A 22,193-nucleotide genomic window follows, 5' to 3' on the forward strand; every position below is an offset into this window, starting at 1 on the left:
AGCAAAGCAGAAGCCATTGAAATATTGTCCTCGTCAGCAAGTGTGTCAGATACCTTGCCCTGTACACAGTCTGATTTAACCAATGTTGTTGAGTCCCTCTCCAGTGTTGTAACAGCCGAGGAACTCCAGCCCTGTCCTCTGCATGTTTCAGAAGTCTTGCCCTGTAACATGGATAATTCTGATTCTCTGGTCAAAATAACAGAAGTCTCAGAATTTCAGTCTGATTTAGTAAGCATTCCTGAAACCCTGCCTTGTATCCTGAAAGATTCTGGTTCTCTGGCCGCTGTGGCAGAGGTTCCAGAGTCCCCTTCCTGTTCAGGGAATTCCTCAGTTTTGCCTAGTCCAGTGGGGGCTGCTGCAATACTGACTTGTTCTGCAGCGCCTCATGAGCTCCAATCCAGTGTATTAAATGAGTCTCTGTCCAGTCCAGAGGTAGTTGTGGAGTCCCTATCTGGTTCAGTGCATACATCAGAAGATTTGTCCTGTCTTGTTAGTGCCCCTGAATCTGATTTGTTACTGACTTTGCTGGAATCAGCGACATCTAAGTCTGATCCTGCATTCTCGTGTAAAAATCCAGTAGTTGCGAAGTCTAGTCATGATGATTTTTTTTTGGCCGGTCCTGGTTTTGGTCCCATCTTGGCTGACCCTGAGGCTCACAGTTCCTTGACATGCCCAGAGGTTTCTCTTGTGCCGGTGTGCCCAGATGTTCTTTGTGTGCCAGAATGCCCAAGTGTGTCTAAGGTGTTAGCGTGCTCTGATGCTTCCTTAGTGGGAACACGTTCTGATGTTGCCAGTCTGCCTGCATGCCCAGAGATGGTTCTGGTCCCTGAAAGCCCTGATATTGATGTTTGTCCTTGTGGCCCTGACTCGGGAATTGCCCTAGGTTCCATAGGGGTTCTTGATAGTTCTCCATGTGAGCCTAAGGGGCATTCTGACCTATGGGGATCTCTTTGGAGCTTCGAGGTGTTCTGGGAGGTCTCTGAGAAAACTTGTCCTGGTGCCTTGGACTGGTTCAACAGTGGGTTTTGTGTTGGTAAAGACAGTACCGGTGGGCATTGCAAAGGCTTTGGCGTTTCTGAACGGTTCCTGGAAGGCAGTGGGTATCGCTCAGGGAATTTCGGAGGGCTTTCTTCTGGAAATCATGGTTCTGATGGGTGTCACACTGGGGCTTGTAGTACTGATGGGCATGGTTCTGTAGGTTCTGGTTCTGATGGGTCCAGTCTTGTGGGGACTGATTCTGGAATTCGGTGTTGCCGGGCTGTCCCAGTCATCATGAATTATCAGTCAGACTGTTTTGTTGAGAATTTCAGTTTTGAAAAGCGTCTGGAATCCGCTTTTAAAGGCGGGGGTACTGTAATGATCGCTGCTGCAGCAGCTATTGCTGGAAGTAGTGCTGCAGCTCAGGCAGTTCTGATCTATTTCCATGCAAGCTGCATAGCTTTGTCTGTCTTTCCCTGCTGTCAGCTTGTGACTGATTATCATTCACCTGTGTGGGAATCTGCATGTCTGCTCCCATTGGATGACCTCAGTATAAAGATCTGCTTCCTGCAGGGTTTCCTTGGGTTTTCATAGCTTCAGCTTAAGCCTGCCTTGCTGTCGCTTTAGCCCCCGATCGTGTTTCTTGTTGTGGAGATTCTTTGCTGGTCTTTGCATCATATATTGGTTCATTGCCAATATATATGCATACCAGCACGTTTATTATTTTCCTTGTATTTGTGTTACGTTGATATATCAGTGTCGCTGATATATACGTACACGAACTGTTTATTTCCTGTGTTCAGTTAGTCAGTTTTCCAGCACGTTTTGGTAGTTTGCGCGTACCGTGAACACCCGTGCTGAGGTAGTTATCCTGTTCCTGGTCCTGTTTGTGGATTGCGTTCATCTCTGCGAAGAGATAGCGAATCCTTCTGAGTCCTGTTCCCTGTATTACTCCAGTCCTAGTCAGCGTTCCTGCTTATGTCATATATCGGTTCATTGCCGATATATACATATGTTAGTCAGACGTTACAAATAGTTTCATTGATAGCTGTAATTGTAATACGCTAGGAAAACATACTTATTGTATATTTATCTGTGTTACGTTCATCTATCTTAATCCTGCTATTTTCTGACTATCCTGTCCTGTCTTTGTGAGGCACGCCATTGCCGCATCGCATTGGCTGCCTCATTCCAGTCTGTCTGGTTTTGGACGCTTGCTGTCGCTAAGTAGCCGCTAGCTAGCAAGCGTTCATTCTGTCTACCTGTCCTGATCTCCTCAGTTCTGTTTAATGCGCTCAGCGCTACTTTGCGCTGAGACGTTATAACGAAAGCATTGTTTGTGGCTGTCAGATCTGCACCGGCTCTGTGCGCCACAATCTCCTATTGGAGTCAGTCCTCCCCTCCACTATACTAGGGATAGCCTGTTTCCTTGTGCTGGTGTGTGTACCTCCTCCACGCCAGCTCATGCGTTGCATGCTGACTGTGGAGAATACACCACCAAGCCTTACAGAAAATAAACCCCCAAAAACATGATTTGGTATAAGAAAGTCCCAAGAAAGCAAAGTCTTTCTGAAGTAAAGGCAATGAGGGAGACACTACTGTGAAAACACTACACAGGTGAATAGGGATACCATTACCATTAGAAATAATATTCCTCCAATGTTTGTAAAGAAATGTGGGGATATCTTTAATGTTTTACTAATTTTCACATTTCTTTACAGCAAATAAACAAAAGAGTCAATAAGTCTGAATTTCCTGGGTGCTTGCAACTAAAAGGTATATTGCATTACCCTACTGCAGTCAGTCACTTCCATTCACAACTGGTGAAAATAAAGAAAATGGTTCCTGTTTTTTCTAGCATCTAGAAATGGTAGCTGGTAGAAAGACCAATGGGCTGTCAGTTATGAGACTTTATTTGTATGTTTCTACTAGCAGTCAGAATAATAGAGCTGTTTTTCTTCATTTCCACCATCAAGGCTGGTGACCAGACACGGACCTTGGTAATGGAAAAGGATACAGTACAGAGGAAAAGGAATATATTGTAAGAGATGGATTAAACACAATGCAACAGAACGTGTAAGCTACTGCAGGAAGCATAGAAAATCAGGACAGGGTAAGTGAAGTTAAGGGTTTGTTCACAGAGCTCAGTTGCGTTGTGTAATAATTCTGCAAGTAAGCTCATTGTCCATACAATTCTATGGGCCTATTCACAGTACTGCGTTGTAACTGATCGCGTTATTCTAACTAGCTGTATTCAGGCTTTGTATCAAAGTCTATGACCACTCTCCATTGCAGTTCACAGTCATTATAGCATATGCATTGTGCAGCTGACCACTGTGAACCTAGCCTTAAAGAGAACCCGAGGTGTGTTTAAAGAATGTTATCTGCATACAGAGGCTGGATCTGCCTATACAGCCCAGCCTCTGTTGCTATCCCAAACCCCCCTAAGGTCCCCTGCACTCTGCAATCCCTCATAAATCACAGCCGTGCTGTGAGGCTGTGTTTACATCTGTAGTGTCAGTCTCAGCTGTTCCCCCGCCTCCTGCATAGTTCCGGTCCCTGCCCCCGTCCCTTCCCTCCAATCAGCAGGGAGGGAAGGGATGCAGGCGGGGACTAGAGTTCTGCAGGAGGCGGGGAGAGCAGCAGACTGACACTATAGAAATAAACACAGCCAGCTCTGACAAGCTGTTTGTCAGCAGCGTGGCTGTGATTTATGAGGGATTGCAGAATGCAGGGGGACCTTAGGGGGGTTTGGGACAGCAACAGAGGCTGGGCTGTATAGGCAGATCCAGCCTCTGTATGCAGATAATATTCTTCAAACCCACCTCGGGTTCTCTTTAACCCATTCGCGTTCCGTCGTTTTCACGTGAGAAATGTTCACCTCCCATTCATTAGCCTATAACTTTATCACTACTTATCACAATGAACTGATCTATATCTTGTTTTTTCCGCCACCAATTAGGCTTTCTTTGGGGGGCACATTTTTCTAAGAGCCGCTTTACTGTAAATGCATTTTACCAGGAAGAATAAGAAAAAATGGAAAAATTCATTATTTCTTAGTTTTCAGCCATTATAGTTTTAAAATAATACATGCCTCCATAATTAAAACTCACGTATTGTATTTGCCCATATGTCCCGGTTATTACACCGTTAAAATTATGTCCCTATCACAATGTATGGCGACAATATTTTATTTGGAAATAAAGGTGCATTTTTTCCATTTTGCATCTATCACTATTTACAAGTTTAAAATAAAAAAAAATAGAGAAATATTTCATCTTTACATTGATATTTAAAAAGTTTAGACCCTTAGGTAAATATTTACATGTTGTTGTTTTTTTTATTGTAATGGTTTTTTTTCTTTATAGTAAACATTTTATTTGGGTAGTTTTGGGAGGGTGGGAGGTAAACAATAAATTTATAATGTAAATGTGTGTTAATTTTTTTTTTTTTTTTACTTTCAGTTGTAGTATTACTTTTTGGCCACAAGAGTTGGCCATGAGTTTGTTTACATGACGTCACTCTAAGCGTAACACACGCTTAGAGTGATGCATCGGGGAGGGAACAGCCAGAAAAAGCACAGCTTCCAAGAGAAGCTGTCGCTTTTTCAGCGGGGGAGAGCAATCAGTGATCGGGCACCATAGCCCGATTCACTGATTGCCTGGCTAATGAACCGCGGGCCGGGAGCGCGCGTGCACGCGCGATCAGCAGCGGGAGCGCGTGGTGGCGCGCATGGTTCCTGGACGTAGCTTCTACGTCCAGGAACCAAAATAGGTTAAGGTCATCGCCAAGTTTAGACTGAAAGTTACCATCTAATAACTTATTAAACAAAGTGCCCAAATGTTGCCAAATTAATCTGAAATAAGGCTTCTTCTAAATATTCTTTTAAATATTTGGCCACTGTAGCAGGTTGTTCAATTCTTAAATAATCATATGGGCTGCCCAGTAGTTTGTGATTCAAGACTGTGTTTACTGTGCATATTTCCCTGATTAGTAAATACTGTAAGCAATTTATTCTCAAGGTAATGCATATTGCTTGTAAACTGCTCATTAGATCCTGAATGGTTCCCACATATAGTGAATGGATTAGAGCAGTGAACTTGGTACTGCCTCTTCAACGGGCTGTGTATCAATGCAGAGTGGTGCTTACAAAATTTGACAGAATCTGGTCACCTTGGATATCCTCCCACAGAACTCAACTGTAGTAGGCTGCTAAATGGAGATACTGTTGGAGGTGGACCGTCTTCCCGTTCCTATCCTATAACCTTGTGTCATTAAAAAATTACAGCTTAAGAGGATCGACTTATATTCGAGTATATACAGTATTTTTCCTATTTTGTTACCATGCTCTTCGAATACTTGATATGGTATTGGTTTTTGCAGCACTGTTTAACTGTGTGTTGTTATATTTATTGTTCAAACCAGGAAAGCTTTCTCAAACTTGATTATATGACTGTATATTGGTATGTGAATATTCCTGTCTTCATATATCTGCCTTAATAAAGCTAGGTTTGGAAATATATATAGCCACCGGATCTTAAACAACTGAGTTGATAGAGCTAATATAAGGATGCAAGGGAGGTGCTGCTGTTGCATGATGCTATATTATCATTCTGTCTGTATGAGGGGGTTGGTCATAAACTAGACTGAGAGGACTGCAGCCTACAGCAGGGGAACTCTGAGGAGCTCCTAGCTAGTTGTGAGGGAGCTCCTAGCTATTTATTTTAAAACAGGTTTGTTTAACCACTTCAACATTCAGTCATTTTCACTTTATGCATCCGAGCAATGTTCACCTCCCATTCATTAGCCTATAACTTTATCACTACTTATCACAATGGACTGATCTATATCTTGTTTTTTCCGCAACCAATTAGGCTTTCTTTGGGTGGTACATTTTGCTAAGAGCTACTTTACTGTAAATGCATTTTAACAGGAAGAATAAGAAAAGAAAACAGAAAAAATGTATTATTTCTCAGTTTTCAGCCATTATAGTTTTAAAATAATACATGCCTCCATAATTAAAACCCACATATTGTATTTGCCTAATAGTCCCGGGTATTACACCATTTAAATTATGTCCCTATGTATGGCGACAATATTTTATTTGGAAATAAAAGTGCATTTTTTTCTGTTTTGCATCCATCACTATTTACAAGCTTATAATAAAAAAAAAAATAGAAATATTTCATCTTTACATGGATATTTAAAAAGTTTAGACCCTTAGGTTAATATTTACATGTTTTTTTTATTGTAATTTTTTTTTATGAAACATTTTATTTGGGTATTTTTGGCAGGGTGGGATGTAAATAGTAATTTTTTTATGTAAATATGTGTTTATTATATATTTTTTTTACATGTAGATGTAGTTTTACTTGAGTTTGTTTACATGATGTCACTATAAGCGTAACATGTACACTTAGAGGGGCGTAGGGGGTCGCAAGACGCAGAAAAGGCGAGGCTTCCGAGGGAAGGCGTCGCTTTTTCTGCTGGGGAAAGGGATCAATGATCGGGCACCATGTCCCGATTCATTGATTCCTGGGGTAATGATCCGCGGACCGGGAGATCGCATGCAATCGGGCGCGGGAGCGCAGGAGGACTTTTGGAATTCCCCCCCCCCCCCACACACACACAAATTCTTAAAAGAAAAGATACGGTCTTATCGCACACAGGAAAAAAACAATCCTACTTCATGAGCCGTGAATTAGGATATTTAGACACATTTTATTAATTGGGTCCAGGGTTAGTAGTAACCGATGACAAAGATTCTATATTCAAAAATTTTAATTGATTTAACAAATTATTTTGGTAATTTGTTTTATTTGAAAATGTTTCAAATACAAGAAAGTAAATAACATAATATAAACAAGGTGAAAAATGAGATCACAAGTTAATGTTGTAAACTTATTGCTAACTTATAAAGCTTTGTTAATAAGAATTTGTTTAAAAATAAACTAATAAAATAATAGATCATATTATCACAATCAACTGTATGATTGTTTTAATTAATTAAATTGAAATACATGTGTACACACATAAGAAATACATTTCTTCCATAGTAAAATGCACTTTAACCACTTTACCCCCGCGCGTATGGATTTCTCCGCCCCTTTTTCCATCCTTTCACCCCCAGGGACGGAGAAATCCGTACTCTGCGCACTCCCGCCGCTGTCCGTGCTCCCGCTCGTAAACACGCCGCCCGCCGCTAGTAAACACGCCGCCGCCCGCTCGCCCAGAGATCAACGAACGGGAAAATCCATTCCCGTTCGTTGATCTCAGCCCCGCAATGATCTGCTGCTGCTCGGCTGAGCAGCGCGATCATTGTGAAAAAAAAGTCCCAGCCTCTTTCTACTTCCTGCAAGCGTCCGGAAGGACGCTTGCAGGTTGCATGAAACAAATTGGTAATGTTGCCATCTTGTGGCCAAATAGTAAAACTACACCCTAACCATTTTTTACACACAAATAAACTTGTTTTACACAAAAAATTAACTCCTTACTTCCCACACTCCCCAATTTTTTTTTTTGTAATTAAAAAAAAAATAAAAAATTTACAATTTAAAAAAAATACATAAATAGTTACCTTAGGGACTGAACTTTTTAAATATTTATGTCAAGAGGGTATAACACTGTTACTTTATAAACTATGGGCTTGTAATTAGGGATGGACGCAAAACTGAAAAAAATGCACCTTTATTTCCAACTAAAATATTGGCGGCAAACATTGTGATAGGGACATAATTTAAACGGTTTTATAACCGGGATAAATAGGCATATACATTTAATGGGTTTTAATTACAGTAGCATGCATTATTTAAAAACTATAACGGCCGAAAACTGAAAAATAATAAATTTTTTACCACATTTTTTCCTATTTTTCCATTAAAACACATTTAGAATAAAATTATTCTTGGCATAATGTCCCACCTAAAGAAAGCCTAATTGGTGGCAAAAAAAACAAGATATAGTTCATTTCATTGCGATAAGTAATGATAAAATTATAGACGAATGAATGGAAGGAGCGCTGAAAGGTGAAAATTGCTCTGGTGGTCAGGGGGTAAAACCCTTCAGTTAGGAAGTGGTTAAATTACTGTTCTCTTATGTGGCTGTCACTAATGTAGGCAGTAAAAATCAGACAGATTTTTGGACTAGTCCATTAGCTCATGGGGTTTATCATTTATTCTTTACAAAAGCACTCTATAAAAAGGATCTATACAAAGATGCTGACCAGCCCCCCTACCCGCTTGCACACTATTTTGGCTGTTGGATTGAGCAACTGCCGTTCACTAAGTGCTTTTGAAGATAAAGAAAACTCTGAGAATCCCACATGATGGGCACCTTTACAAAACAGAGAATATAGCAGACATGGGGAGGTTTTCTGCTGCTGTCAGGAGTAATTCCTCAGACAAGCAAGGCAAGTCTCAGGGCACCAATAGTAACATCTCTGTGCTGGACTTTCTGACATATCTAAGAATTTAGACAGAGATTAAGCATACACATTTTCAATGTATCAGTTTTCAAATAAATTTCAGTTTAGGCAGCACGGAACCTATTAAGTGTTCAAAGCCTGTGAATTAAGGCAAACATATGAGAACATTATACAAGTTGCCATCTTATGACTGTTCCATGTCTGGCTTCATTGTTGCTTTAATTCACTCAGAAAATATTTTATAATGGGCAAACACTGACTAAGTAATTTATAAATGAATATTGTAAAAAATATATTTATTCATATATTCAAATATTCATTATGTTATTTTGACTATAGTTCCTCTTTAAAGAGGAACTGTCGTGAAAATCTTAAAATTTAAAACCCATACAAATAGGAAAGTATGTTTCTTCCGGAGGTAAATGAGCTATAAATTGCTTTTCTCCTATGTTGCTGTCACTTACAGTAAATCGTAGAAATCTGACATTACCGACAAGTTTTGGGCTAGTCCATCTCTTCATGGGGGATTCTCAGCATGGCTTTTATTCTTTATAAAGACACTCCCTGAAAAAGATTTATGCAATTATGCTGGCCAGCCTCCCTGCTCACCGTACACGTTTTTGGCAGTTGGACGGAGCAACTGCCATTCACTAAGTGCTTTTAAAAATAAAGAAAACCCTAAGAACACCCTATGAGAAAATGGGCTAGTCCAAAACGGTAAAGTCGGTAATGTCAGATTTCTACTATTTACTGTAAGTGACAGCAACATAGGAGAAAAGTCATTTATGGCTCATTTAACTCCGGAAGAAACGGACTTCTTATTTGTATATGTTAACATGTATTTTAAATTTTAAGATTTTCGTGACAGAGGTCCTTTAAACACATTTGTGACACAGGCTTGCTTTCAGTACATTGTATGTACTGTAATAACTGTATAACTGCACTGGGTTTCTCTAACTGAAGATGCAGCTATAGATCACAACCAGCAGAACCATTAAGATCAGTGTCAATGCCATAACAATGTTGCAGGAATCTGCTATTTTTATCAGCATCTTCACAAGTGCAAAAGAAGCCATACCACTACCATAAAATATATGAATTCCTCCTCCGTTTGCATAATATGAGTCACATTTCACACTCAAAATCATGCCAGGCTTCATCAGCTCTAAGTTATGCAAGTCTTACCAGATGTCCCTTCAGGGAAAGCGTTCTGTGCCAAAGATATTGTTATATCACTATTTATACACAAAAAAGAAGAGTGTACTTCTGTGTCCTGAAGGAAACAGTCAGCAGTGCAAGCAATACATTTGGTATGATGAGGTATGGTCTATACAGACACTGGATAAATAAACTCAGTTTTACAGAGTAACACGTTTTACTGTTTTATGCATCACATTCACTGCTGAGGTAAAAATGTGAGAAATAGCATTAAAAGTATTATATGAAACCTGAAAGCATTTGTCACCATGCCTGGTAAATTTTATAAAGGCAATTTTAATTTTTTTTTCAATTGAACTTTTGGATAGAGTGATGAGTTATGGTGGTCATACATGAAATGATCTAAATCAGTGGTCCTCAAACTAAGGCCCGCGGGCCGAATGCGGCCCCCTGAGGCTTTTTTACTGGCCCTCCACACACAAAATGTATTACTTATAGATGCAGCGCTGGAACCACGTTTCCACATGGAAGCCAGCAAGAAGTAATTCAATGGCTTCCAATCCAATTCCGCATCAGGTGGCACTGCTGTCCAATTGTATGGCAGGTTGTCACCTGGGTATGCTTCACTGTTTGGTGTGCAAAAACATTGTGGTTTAGTGGTGGTGGTGGGGGGGGGGGGGGGGGGGTTGTGTGGTTTGAGGTGATATAAAAGCAGTGTGTGCGCGCGCGTGTGTAGGCGTGGATAATTTGCAGTCCTTGCAATTACTTGGGAAAGGGGGTTGTTTTGGGGGGACTTTTGAAAATATGTATTTTGAACACTGATTGCTTTGCGTGTGGGGGATGGTGTTTCAGGCATTGTTTACACTACCTAGGTTCAATGTAATGTTTTTCTACATCATTTTATGTACACTCCGGCCCCCCCAGCAGTCTAAAGTATGTTGACCCGGCCCTTGACTAAAACCGTTTGGGGACCCCTGATCTAAATGAACAAACAGAAATCTATAAAAGACAAGACTAATAAGATTAATTTGCGCTTTTCTCCTGGCAGACTCAAAGTGCTTAAGCAACAGCCACTAGGGTGCGCTCAGTAGGCTGTAGCAGTGTTAGGGAGTCTAGCCCAAGGTCTCCTTACTGAACAGGTGCTGGCTTACTGAACAGGAAGAGTTGAGATTTGAAGCCAGGTTGCCTCTGTGTCAGAGGCAGAGACCTTAACCATTACACTATCCAGCCACAAGGCTCAAAAGCCTTTCAGCCACAAACAGCGACAAATTAAATAACTGTTGTCAATTCACTCCACTTATTTCCATAAACCCTGTACATACACCCACAGCCTTTGATATGTGCACACGTGCAATCTCAGCAGGGAACCATGAATACAGACAAATGAGAGGGGGACCACAGGAGATGCAATGCAGTGGACAGAGCGGTACTTAAAGTGGATCCGAGATAAACTTTAATAAACGCTAATTCCCTATAAACTAAACAAGCCTCACTCACAGCTTTTTCAGAGTGCCTTGGCACTGTAGCAAGGGCTTATGGGAGCTCAGTCTGGGCAGGAGGAGGAGGAGGTTACTAGCCAGAGATTTCAGAGGCAGAGGGGAGGAGGGAGGAGGAGAGGGGACTGAATTTGTCACAGGCTGAGGGCTGGAGATGCTATCAACTTGGCTGTGTGTAATGTGACAAACAAAACATAGCTGCTGTAATTGTATCACAGGAATAAATAATCATAAACTGTTGAAGCTGTTTGCAGCTAGATTTGCTGTGTAAACTAACTAGACTTTAGATAAGATATATAGACAAGTTACTTGTTATAGTTAGTTTTTTATCTCGGATCCACTTTAATAGTACACTGGTAATATGATAGAGCCCAGCAAAGATTTAACACTGCAACTCAAGGGGTATATTGCAGATAATTTCCTTCTGGTAAATTGTAAATGTAGTGTATTAGTTAATGAGCTACTGTACAAAAAGAAATGTAAGTACAGACTTTGCATAAACCACCATAATCCCATAGGTGGGCCCTGCATCCATAGAACTGATGTAATCTAATATGTTGCTTGATTAGTAGATTATGCAGGCATTTTAGATACAGTAGATGATTTTAAGTCTGCCATGTTGCTTGATTTAATTTGTGTCAATGTGATTTATTTATTAGACTATTCAGATTAGTTGTTCAGTTAGATTAGTCTCTGTATGGCAACCACAGGGGTTGGTTACAGTTTGTGCATTTTTTTTTACTATTTTATTAGTTCCTTTTTGGGAGAGTCTCTTCTCTTCCTCTCCCTTAAACATTTCACATCAGGACAGAAAGTGAGACAAATTTGGAGTATCCAGCTTATAGTAACCCTGTCATATTTTACACAAGCATAAATTCCATTCGGTCACACTAGAGATTTTAGCAATGTGTAACTAGAAGAGAGCAGCCCCTGTGGCTGTAGCAGCCCCTGCGCACACATCTTTGGGTTTGTTAACACGCTTATTTGCCATACCTTATCAGATTTGATAAATCAGGAATAAATATTTGTCCATTTAATTATAAGGTCACTAAAAAATTTTTCGCATGTTAAATTTCCATCACCGAGAGGGATCGGGACTCAATCTCATGGGTGACAGTTTTGGACCCAATACTGTACAGAGGTATTAGTAGCCTCCAAACCAGGGACACCTTCTGTTGCTATGGAAAGGGGAGGAGGGCCAGTGGTGTGGCACACAATGAAGAGGTACAGAACGGGCATAGTGAACAGGAGGACCATGCTCTGCAGATCGTTTACCAAAACATTGGCAGGAATTCTGGCCACTGTAAACATGCTGATTCTTGGCAGAAGCAGCCCTGACCGGCTGCTTTGGCTGAGAACCATCTACTGTTAATACAAGACTTAAAGGAAATCAGGCCTTACATACTATCTTCAATGTAATCCAGACCAGGACCGCTGCCTCAGTTGCCCCCTGAGAAGCTCCATCTCCCTGCAGTCTGTTTCAGTATAGGGGGATCCTCCTCTCTGAACACTGCTCCTTTAAGCCACTCACACCACTGCCCGCACTCTCACTCTCATCCTTTGAAGTTCATGCTGTCCATCTCTACTCTCCATACCACATTCAGATTGCTGTTATCTACCGCCCCGCCCGCCCGGTCCAGCCTCTACTTTCTTTGATCACTTTTCAGCATTGCTTCTCCAGACGCTCTCCACTGATATACCCTCTATCATCATTGTGATTTTAATATACCCATAGACACTAACTGCCCTACTGCCACCAAACTGCTCTCTCTCACCTCCTCGTTTGACCTCGCCCAATGGTCCTCCATTTCCGCCCACAAAGACGGCCACACTCTTGACCTTGTCTTTACCCGCCTCTGTTCTATTTCAAGCTTCAATAACACTCCGCTTCCCCTCTCAGACCACAACCTTCTTACCTTCCCAAACAATTCTTCTCTACCGTCAACTCCTCCAACACTACACAATATGGTCATGCGCAGGAATTACCACAACCTGGATCTGAATACCCTGACTGAGGCCTTGCAACCTCTAAGTACTCTGTCATCCTACACTGACCCGGAGGCAGCATCCAGTTACTTATTTAGTGTAGTCTCCTCTGCCATGAATTCAGCTGCCCCACTCACCACCACCTGCCCCCGCCTAACTAACAGGCAGCCCTGGCTCACCGAACAAATCAAACAGCTGAAAAGGCGCTCCAGGGTGGCAGAAAGGTGCTGGAGAAAGAGCACTGCTGTAGAGGACTTCCACCACTACAAACAAACTATGCTGGAGCTCAGGGATGCCCTCACCTCTGCTAAGCAGTCTTTTTTCTCCTCGCTCATTTCCTCACAGTCCCACAACCCAAAACAATTGTTCAACACCTTTAACTCCCTACTTTGTCCCTCACCTCCTCCCCTTACCACATGTCTGTCAGCTGACGACTTTGCATCATACTTTACAAGCAAGATTGATGCAATACGTAATAGCTTCAACATGCAACCACTTTTACCAGCTCAACCATCACCTGTAGATTCCTTCTGTCCGCCTGCACCCTCGCCCACTACTAACTGCCTACCCCCCCCCCCCCCCCCCCCCCGATCCACAAGACCACTCTCCCACTCTAATCTCTTTCACCAAACTCACTGAACAGTGTCTTTCCTCACTAATCTCCAAAGCACATCTCACTACCTGTGCCCTTGACACCATTCCCTCTCATCTAATCCCCCAGCTTTCCTCCTCCCTTAATCCCGCTCTAACAACGCTATTCAATCTTTCTATCTCCACTCGCACTTTTCCTTCCTTATTCAAATAAGCTATCATCACACCACTTATCAAAAACCACTCTCCTGATCCAACTTCTCTATCCAATTACCGTCCTGTCTCGCTCCTCCCCTTTGCTTCTAAACTGCTGGAACATCACATCCATTCAGAATTGTCTGCCTTTCTCTCTACCAACTCCTTACTTGACCCCTTTCAATCTGGATTCCGCACACACCATTCCACTGAAACTGTCCTCACGAAAGTTGCTAATGACCTACTGGTAGCTAAATCCAAAGGCCAGTTCTCCATTCTAATACTCCTTGACCTTTCCTCTGCCTTTGACACAGTTGATCATGCTCTGCTTCTGCAGACACTGTCATCTTTAGGAATCACAGCAAGCACATTCCTGTATCTCCTCTTATCTCTCTGGACGCTCTTACACTGTGTCCTTCTCTAACACCAATTCCTCCCCACGCCTTCTGTCTGTTGGTGTTCCTCAAGGCTCTGTACTTGGGCCACTTCTTTCCCCGGCTACACTTGTGGCCTGGGACAACTAATTAACTCTTTTGGCTTCCAGTATCACCTCTATGCGGATGACACCCAAATCTCTCAGTTCCTGATCTGTCATCACTACTATCTAGAGTCCCCAACTGTCTACATGCCGTTTATGCATTTATGTCCTCCAGCTTCCTCAAACTCAACATGAGTAAAATGGAAATTGTGATTTTTCCATTGCTATCTACACCCCCACCAATTGCAACCATAATGGTAGTCAACACCCCAATAACCTCAACCACTAAGGCCCGCTGCTTGGGGGTTATACTTGACTCAGAGCTCTCCTTTAAACCTCACATTGCCTCATTAACCACCACCTGCTATTTCCAGCTCAAAAATATATTCTGTATCCGTTCTGTTCCTCACACCACCAAAATGCTTGTACATGCCTTAATCATCTCCCGCCTAGACTACTGCAACACCCCGCTCTGTGGTCTACCAAAAAAAAGGCTAGCACCTCTCCAATCCCTTCTAAATTCAGCGGCCCGCCTCAATCACCTCTCCACACGCTCTGCCGATGCAGCCCCACTGAGCCGTTCTCTCCACTGGTTACCCATTACCCAGAGGATCCAGTTCAAACTCCTGACTCTAACATACAAAGCCCTCCATGAGTTGTGCCCTCCATACATCTCATCACTAATCTCAAGATATTGTCCCTCCCGCAACCTCCGCACCTCCCAAGAAATTCTCCTGGCCTCTAAGCTGATCACCTCCTCTCATGCTCGCATCCAAGACTTTACACGAGCATCATCCCTTATCTGGAACTCTCTTCCACAGCCTGTACATCATGCTCCAAACCTGGACATCTTCAAACGCACTCTTAAAACACACCTTTTCAGACAAGCTTATAACATTCTATAGCCCTTATTTACTTATCTGACACAAAGTAATCAGAGGCAAAGGGTAACTGCCTCATCCATCCTCCACCCCCTTACCTAGTGTGTCCCCAACTACCCATTAGATTGTAAGCTCGCAAGGGCAGGGTCATCCTCCTAATGTTTACTGTTTTTGTCACAATATTTGTGCTGCTTGGAACTCTGTTGTACATTTTCTTAGTGTATCTATGTTCCCCTTGACGTCTTTTTGTGCTTTGTAAAGCGCTGCAGAATATGTTGGCGCTATATAAATAAAAAATAATAATAATAATATACCGTGACCAGAAGTAATCAACAACATTTGAACCAGATCTACTTTGGCCTACGCATTCGCAGTTTGTTCTGTGAGGCCTCGGCAGTCTTCAGGAGCCTAAGTTCTTCTGAAGACAGGTCACTCCGTACTGCGCATGAGCAAGCTTGCATACTCGCACACTCACACATGTGCATGAATGCATGCTCGTGCATGCACAGTACAGAGCAGCCCGGCAGCACTCAGGCACCCGAAGACTGCTGAAGCCTCCCGCAGTGGAAGAGAAAGCATCGGTCGGAGACTGCTAATGCGGGAGCCAGTGGTGGAACACAGGGACTGTAGGAGGAATGGGAAGGACCCACAGCCTTTCCCCTCCTGAGTATCTGTTTGTTTTTTTGTATTCGCTTCAGACTCCCTTTAAGTACAATCCTGCAGCATCAAAGTAAGAAGAACCATGAGCTCAGTGATGATAATGTGACATGCGTATATGTCCTGTGCTAGTATCACAAGAAGTTTCTTGCTTATCAAGTCAAGATTTATAAAAATATTTTCTTGTCTTATGAAACGTTTGCAAACCAAGTTACTTACAGTCCAAGTTGTTTTACTGTATGCCATTGATGCTTCAGTATATGCATTGTAAAACCTGTCATATAACTCACTTTTAGCAAATCGGATGTACAAAGAAACTGGAGAAAATTAATTAAAAATAGTAAACATACTTTTCTTTTCTTGAAGACTCCTTTGGTACCAGGAACAGCTTCACATACCCTGCTAAAGGCTTCCCTAGAAGAAAACAAAAAAAACCGAGGCTATAATAATGTCTTGTTTTTAACATAAATATGCACCTAGTTCTTTAGGAAACATTACAGGATAGAAACATTTTTAAAAATATACACTGTTAAAGTACCTTTAAAAAAGTATCTTAAAGCATGGCAATGTAACTGCTGTCTTTTTTACTCCTCCATATCAGACCACTAGGCAAGGTCAGACAGCATAAGGTACTGCAAGAACATGTCTCATTAGTAATGCAGATGATGTTTCGGCAACTGTATTTCAATTTTCAAATAGCAGTTTCTTGTGCAAATATTCTATTGGTATTTTAGCTTAAAGGACTCCTTTGAGAAGGATATGGAGGCTGCTATATTTACCAGTATTTTCTTTTAAGCAATACCATGTGCCTGGCAGACCTGATGATCTCTTTAGCTGCAGAGGCGTCTGAATCAAGCACCTGAAACAAGCATGCAACTAATCCAGTCAGACTTCAGTCAGAAATATCTGATCTGCATGCTTGTTCAGGGTCTGTGGCTAAACGTATTTTCTAGAGGCAGGGGATCAGCCGGACAGCCCAGCAATTTGGATTGTTTAAAAGGAAAGCCTTCCCTAAATTCAGGTGTCCTTTAAAATATGTTGGAGAAGGACAGAGGCATGCTGGAAATGTGAGAAAGCAAATATACTGCATAGATGCTCACTTTAAAAGATTCCTGCATGAAACACAACCCCAACATAAATTCTGAACACAGTTTTACTTTTAGTGATTCGTGGATTCATTTTTTAACTAATTGTCATGGTCACTTACCTGCCTGGGTCCAGTAGCTGGTACATAGGGTAGCAGGAAAAAAGGGCACCGGTGGCTAGCAGACAAAAAGGGCCTTGCCATCGATTTTAATGCAATTATCGCAGAAAAAAGGGCGCCTGATAAATATGGTTAACAACATTAGAACATTGAAGTTTTTGAAGTATGTTATCGTTTTAGAAGCTTGCAACGTTATAGTTTTTGTCATGTTATTTCCTTTGTATGTACAGACTTTACGTTATCAAATATATTATGATTTCTATGTGTAAAAGGGTGTTTCTGCGGGGGGAGTGGTTAGGGTTAGACACCACCAGGGTGATGTTTAGGGTTAGGCACCACCAGGGGTTTAGGCACCTCCGAGGGGATGGTTAGGGTTAGGCATCGCCTTGGGGGTGGTTAGGGTAATGGCCCATACTTACGGGCAACTTTTTGGGCCTGTCGCCAGCACACGTGAGCGTGTGGGCGACAGGCCGGCGACAGCTCCTCACCAGGTCCCTCCGCGTACACACGCGGAAGAGGGACCAGCAGCGCGACGGAAGCTGTCGCCGACGTTCCTCCTCCCCCGCTGGAAGCTCCGTATTCCTCAATGGAGGTTGCTGTCGCTAGTCCGCGTACTCACGCGGACTAGTGACAGTTGCGGCGGAATTGCGGCGGCAACTGTCGCCAGGCGATTGAGCAGTTCAATCGCCTGGCGACATCAGCGACGAGCGACAGTTCGGGGTGCGCGCCTGTGCAACGGCGCATACTCACGGGCGACCTGTCGCCGCAACACGCGCGTGCCGCGTGTTGCGGCGACAATTGTAGCCCGTGAGTATGGGCCATTAGGCACCACTGGGGGAGTGGCTAGTTTTAGGAACCACCAGGAGACGGTTCTGTGTGAGAGCATGGCATCATGGCCTAAGGTTTCAAGCCAATGGGAGTGGGACTGTCCATCCATGTGAGAAATCACGTGTGTGTGTGTGCAAATTGTCTCACTAAAGAGTCAACACAGTGTGGGAAGCAATAATCACCAGTACTGTAGTACTACAGCTAGTTCTGTATGTGGGAGTTGTTCTTGTGACTCAATCTACTGTAATGTCTGCTCCTTGCCTTATTTTTGCTGAACCTCCTGCCTGCCTATAGGGTCATCCTACAGCATCTTTGAGAGGAAACATTTGGATGCGGAGTGCAGTGTCCTAAGATTGCATGTGGTGAAGTGGAGTAAGGTGACTGCTGTAATCGTCTCTTCTTTATTATATTTACGACTTGATTATTATCGACTATTGTACTTTATATTTATTATAATATTGTATTTCAGTTAGGGCTTCGCTTGGGTTTTTTTGTCACATTTTTCAATGACTTTCAGGCTTCTTACAGACTTGCACATTTGTGTTGCACCGTGCAATTACTAAGGTAGCCAGACACAGCTCTCCCCCCCACAGTATAAGTGGTTGCCCCCAGTATAAGGTAGCCAGACACAGCCTCCCCCCCAGCATAGGTAGGTGCCTCCAGTATACGGTAGCCAGATAGCCAGACACCCCCGCTCCCCCATCATGCAGAGAGCCCAGTGGAACATATGTAACTTATTATCCGGGGCAAAGAAGGACACACACAATCTGCTCTCTTGTGCTGTGCTCTTTGCTAGATTTACTTTTTCCCACCTTCTTGCCCATTCTGCTCCCAACTCTTGCACTGCACCTGCCCGGCCTGCCCCTAGAAACGTACCTAAGCGTGGGTAGTGTAAATATATATACATATATACACACACACACACAAACGTTCCAGTAAACAACATCTAATACAAAGTATGTTAAAAGAAACCAAAACAAAACAGCGCTGGTCGCAATCCAAATGTCATCATGGGCACTGGTACAGACTCAAGATATTTTTGTCAAGGGAACATGTGAAAAAAGTAGATATATTTCTGATACAGCAAAGAAAATTCATACAAAATAGATTTGTTCATTTATTTAATAAAACTCTATTTACAATGTTTCAAAGATATCATTCTTTACATGAAAACAAATCAAAATATTATAAACAGCAACATTCTCTTGATAAGTATCGTACATCATTGCTTTCTTAGCCTTTTCAAGAACAATACAGAAACCTCCACATTCAAAATTGGATAATATGGCTTGCATCTCTGCCAGCTTCAGGACCAGGATCAGCTTCATCTCCAGGCAACCAGTATAGCTCCACCAATAGTGAAAAATGTCTTCTATGAATGTCGTCACTGTTGATTGTGGTTTACCTTGATTTGGACCAGTGGCAAACCAACTTCAAATTGTTTTTTTTCAACTATGTTTTCTTTTCATGTTGCGTCTTGGATGTCTGTAAATATTTTCTTGTAAAGATAATTAAAATGATTAAAGAATAGCAAATGCATCCATGAAAAGTCATCTAAAAAACAGTACATCATTGCAAAAAAAGTTTTTCAATCGGTTTAAGTTATTCAATGTTAATAATGCTTTATTTTTCCTAAATTTGTATTTAATCCATTGGCAACTAATGTATTTTAGAAGGATTTGCTTTTCAGGGTATCCGGAAAAATATAAGGAATGTTTCTACCACTTTCTCCTATCAATCATCAGTAGTGATGATTATGTCTAGGAGAACTCATGGAGTAGCATGTGATCAGTTTGGTCAGGTGATAGATATGTAAGTCTCTGATTTGCTAGTCATGACTCATGATCACAGCAAATCAGAGCTTTGTAAATCTATCAGCTGATCAAACAAATCACATGCTTCTTAACGAGTTCTCCTAGACATGACCATCACAAATCATCTATCAACTCAAAGCTATGGAGAAGATTTGACCAGCGTGTCTGTACAGTGCTTGTATGGAAATCTGCTGCCTGAATCAATCCCCAATAATCTGTTTGGGCGACAACACTACCTACTGGGTGTAGCTTAAAAAGCCAGGCTTGCTGATTACATTCAAGTTTAGCTCAGGGCATGGTGTATTATTTTAGTTCTGAGAACAAGATCTTGTACAAGAACGGTTTATTTTATAAATGCTTTTTAAAAGGTTCCAGGAGAATACAAATCTGCCACTGTGGGAAATAAATAATATCCAGCTTATCGAGAAATAACCTGTTTACATCTCGTAGATTTCAGATATAATCATTGCTATGAACCCTGCTAATTGTCTTTATGTATTTGTGCTTCTTTGCTATTTATACATCAATAGCAAATTCATGTATTTTTAAGTGCTTCTGTGATTTGATCTGAACTGTAATTTAAGGTCAACGTTCTTGAGATCTGAACTCCATCAGCTCCTTTCTTGTGCTTTTGATGCTTTGAGTGCATGAGTTTATAGTGATCAGAGAGACATAATTTATAAACATGAAAATAGCAGGATGACCTGAGAAAGAATATCTGTCACTACATGCCAAATATTAACAATCCATGCTTGGATCATAGAAACCATAGTGAAATTGCTGAAAAATGAGTAAATACATGTTTGTACAATTGCAGTCATGTATATGAACCCACAGCAACACAACAGAGAACCGTTTCATCAGCATGCTTTAGTGTTGGGTACTGGTTTGCATCATATAAATTTGCTTTATTTAGAACGTGCAAAGATTACAGCTAATTAAAATTCACAGGTGGCTTTTAAAGAAACACAAAAAAAAGAAACACATAAAAAAGAGACCGAGAGCCCAATATGGTGCAGTATGTCAGTATGAAAAGGAGTAAATATAAATCGATAGTTAATATACTCACAAAGTTGGGTTACCAAAAAGGTAACCACTGGAATGGCAAGTGGGGAGAATTATGACCTGACCCCACTTTAAAATGTCGCTCTCTGTAGACAAGAAAAAAGAATGGGGATACACCCCTCCACTCAGGGTGGACTTAATCATTGAAATAATTGAACAAAACAGAGGCGCCAGCAAGGATAAAATAATTTAAAAACCGTTTAAAAGGAGGGATGTAGGTGGACTCACCTCCCTCAGCCAAGCTACATATCTAGATTCAAATGGTTTTTATCATGTATATATTGATATGTTTAACATTTATTTATTTGATGATTTAAGTGTATGTTTGTCGATTCTGTTAAAGTGTCCTCTGGCTTAGTCCCCTTGTTTTGTTTGCTCCCTTATTTTCCCCACTGTTTCTCCGATCTCGATTGCCTGATGAAACGGGATGTTTGCCCGTGAAACGCGTTGCATGTACCTGGAGAATCCCCAATAAAAAACATTGTTGTTTATTGACGGCTCATTGGCTGGTCTTTACCTGAGGGAGGTGAGTCCACCTACATCCCTCCTTTTAAACGGTTTTTAATTATTTTATCCTTGCTGGCGCCTCTGTTTTGTTCAATTATTTCAGTAAAATTCACAGGTGTTTACAAGACATGCAGGATTCTTTGTAGTCACACTTGGCATTGTATAGGCTCCGCTGGATTAGCATGTGTCCTATCAGTAGCATGTAACATGCATAATGCCACAAGCAAGTATATTGTGCATTAACCTGTTTGAAGATTGTAGCATACAGTATATCATAAAGCTCCACTTACAGTGCTATCCATAATTATTCATACCTCTGGCAAATTTTGACTTAAAGTGAACCTCCAGACTAAAAATCTACTCAGCAGAACTGAAAAGGCTTGGTGTTTCTTTAACAGTTTCACAGCATCAGAACTTTGTTTTTCTTACCAAAGCATCATTTTAGCTGCATTTTTAGCTAAGCTCCACCCATCAAAGAAAACTGTCCGGGCTTTTTTTCCCTGATGCTGTGCAAAGCATGATGGGATTTCCTATGTTGTTATTCACGTTGCCTAGCAACTGGGAGGGGTGATCAGCACACAGGACAGTTTGAACTGTGTCTCATGTTCCTGTCACCTCCTTTCAACCAAAAAGATGGCTGCCCTCATGAAATCAAACATTTGCCTGTTCTTGTAAAACAGGGTGGGTGAGAGATTATATTACCTATCTATTTTAATTAACATAACTAATGTAACTTAATGACAGTATGTTTGTTTAGGCTGAAGTTACTCTTTAAGCTGTCAGTGATGGTCAACAGCATTCAGATTCAAGCATTTAGCCCCTCCCCTCCTGAACTGAGAAGTTGTCCCAGCAGCCAGCCAGGTCTCATATCCATGGCAGTCATCTGGTCTTCATTATGGAAGAGCAGTGCTGACTGCTATACCCACCACAGC

The 22,193-nt window shown here is 41.7% G+C and overlaps 1 protein-coding gene across 4 annotated transcripts in view; it reads right to left on the bottom strand.

Moving 5' to 3' along the window:
- Nucleotides 1-22,193, bottom strand: part of SHC3 (SHC adaptor protein 3) — a 152,673-nt gene that overhangs the window by 38,641 nt on the left and 91,839 nt on the right. For all 4 annotated transcript variants that reach the window (XM_068237784.1, XM_068237764.1, XM_068237773.1 and 1 more), the window contains one exon: nucleotides 16,194-16,257. In XM_068237784.1, coding sequence (XP_068093885.1) covers nucleotides 16,194-16,257 — 64 coding nt within the window. The remainder of the gene's footprint in view (nucleotides 1-16,193; nucleotides 16,258-22,193) is intronic.

Source organism: Hyperolius riggenbachi, chromosome 1, assembly GCF_040937935.1.
Source record: "Hyperolius riggenbachi isolate aHypRig1 chromosome 1, aHypRig1.pri, whole genome shotgun sequence".
Lineage (NCBI taxonomy): Eukaryota > Metazoa > Chordata > Amphibia > Anura > Hyperoliidae > Hyperolius > Hyperolius riggenbachi.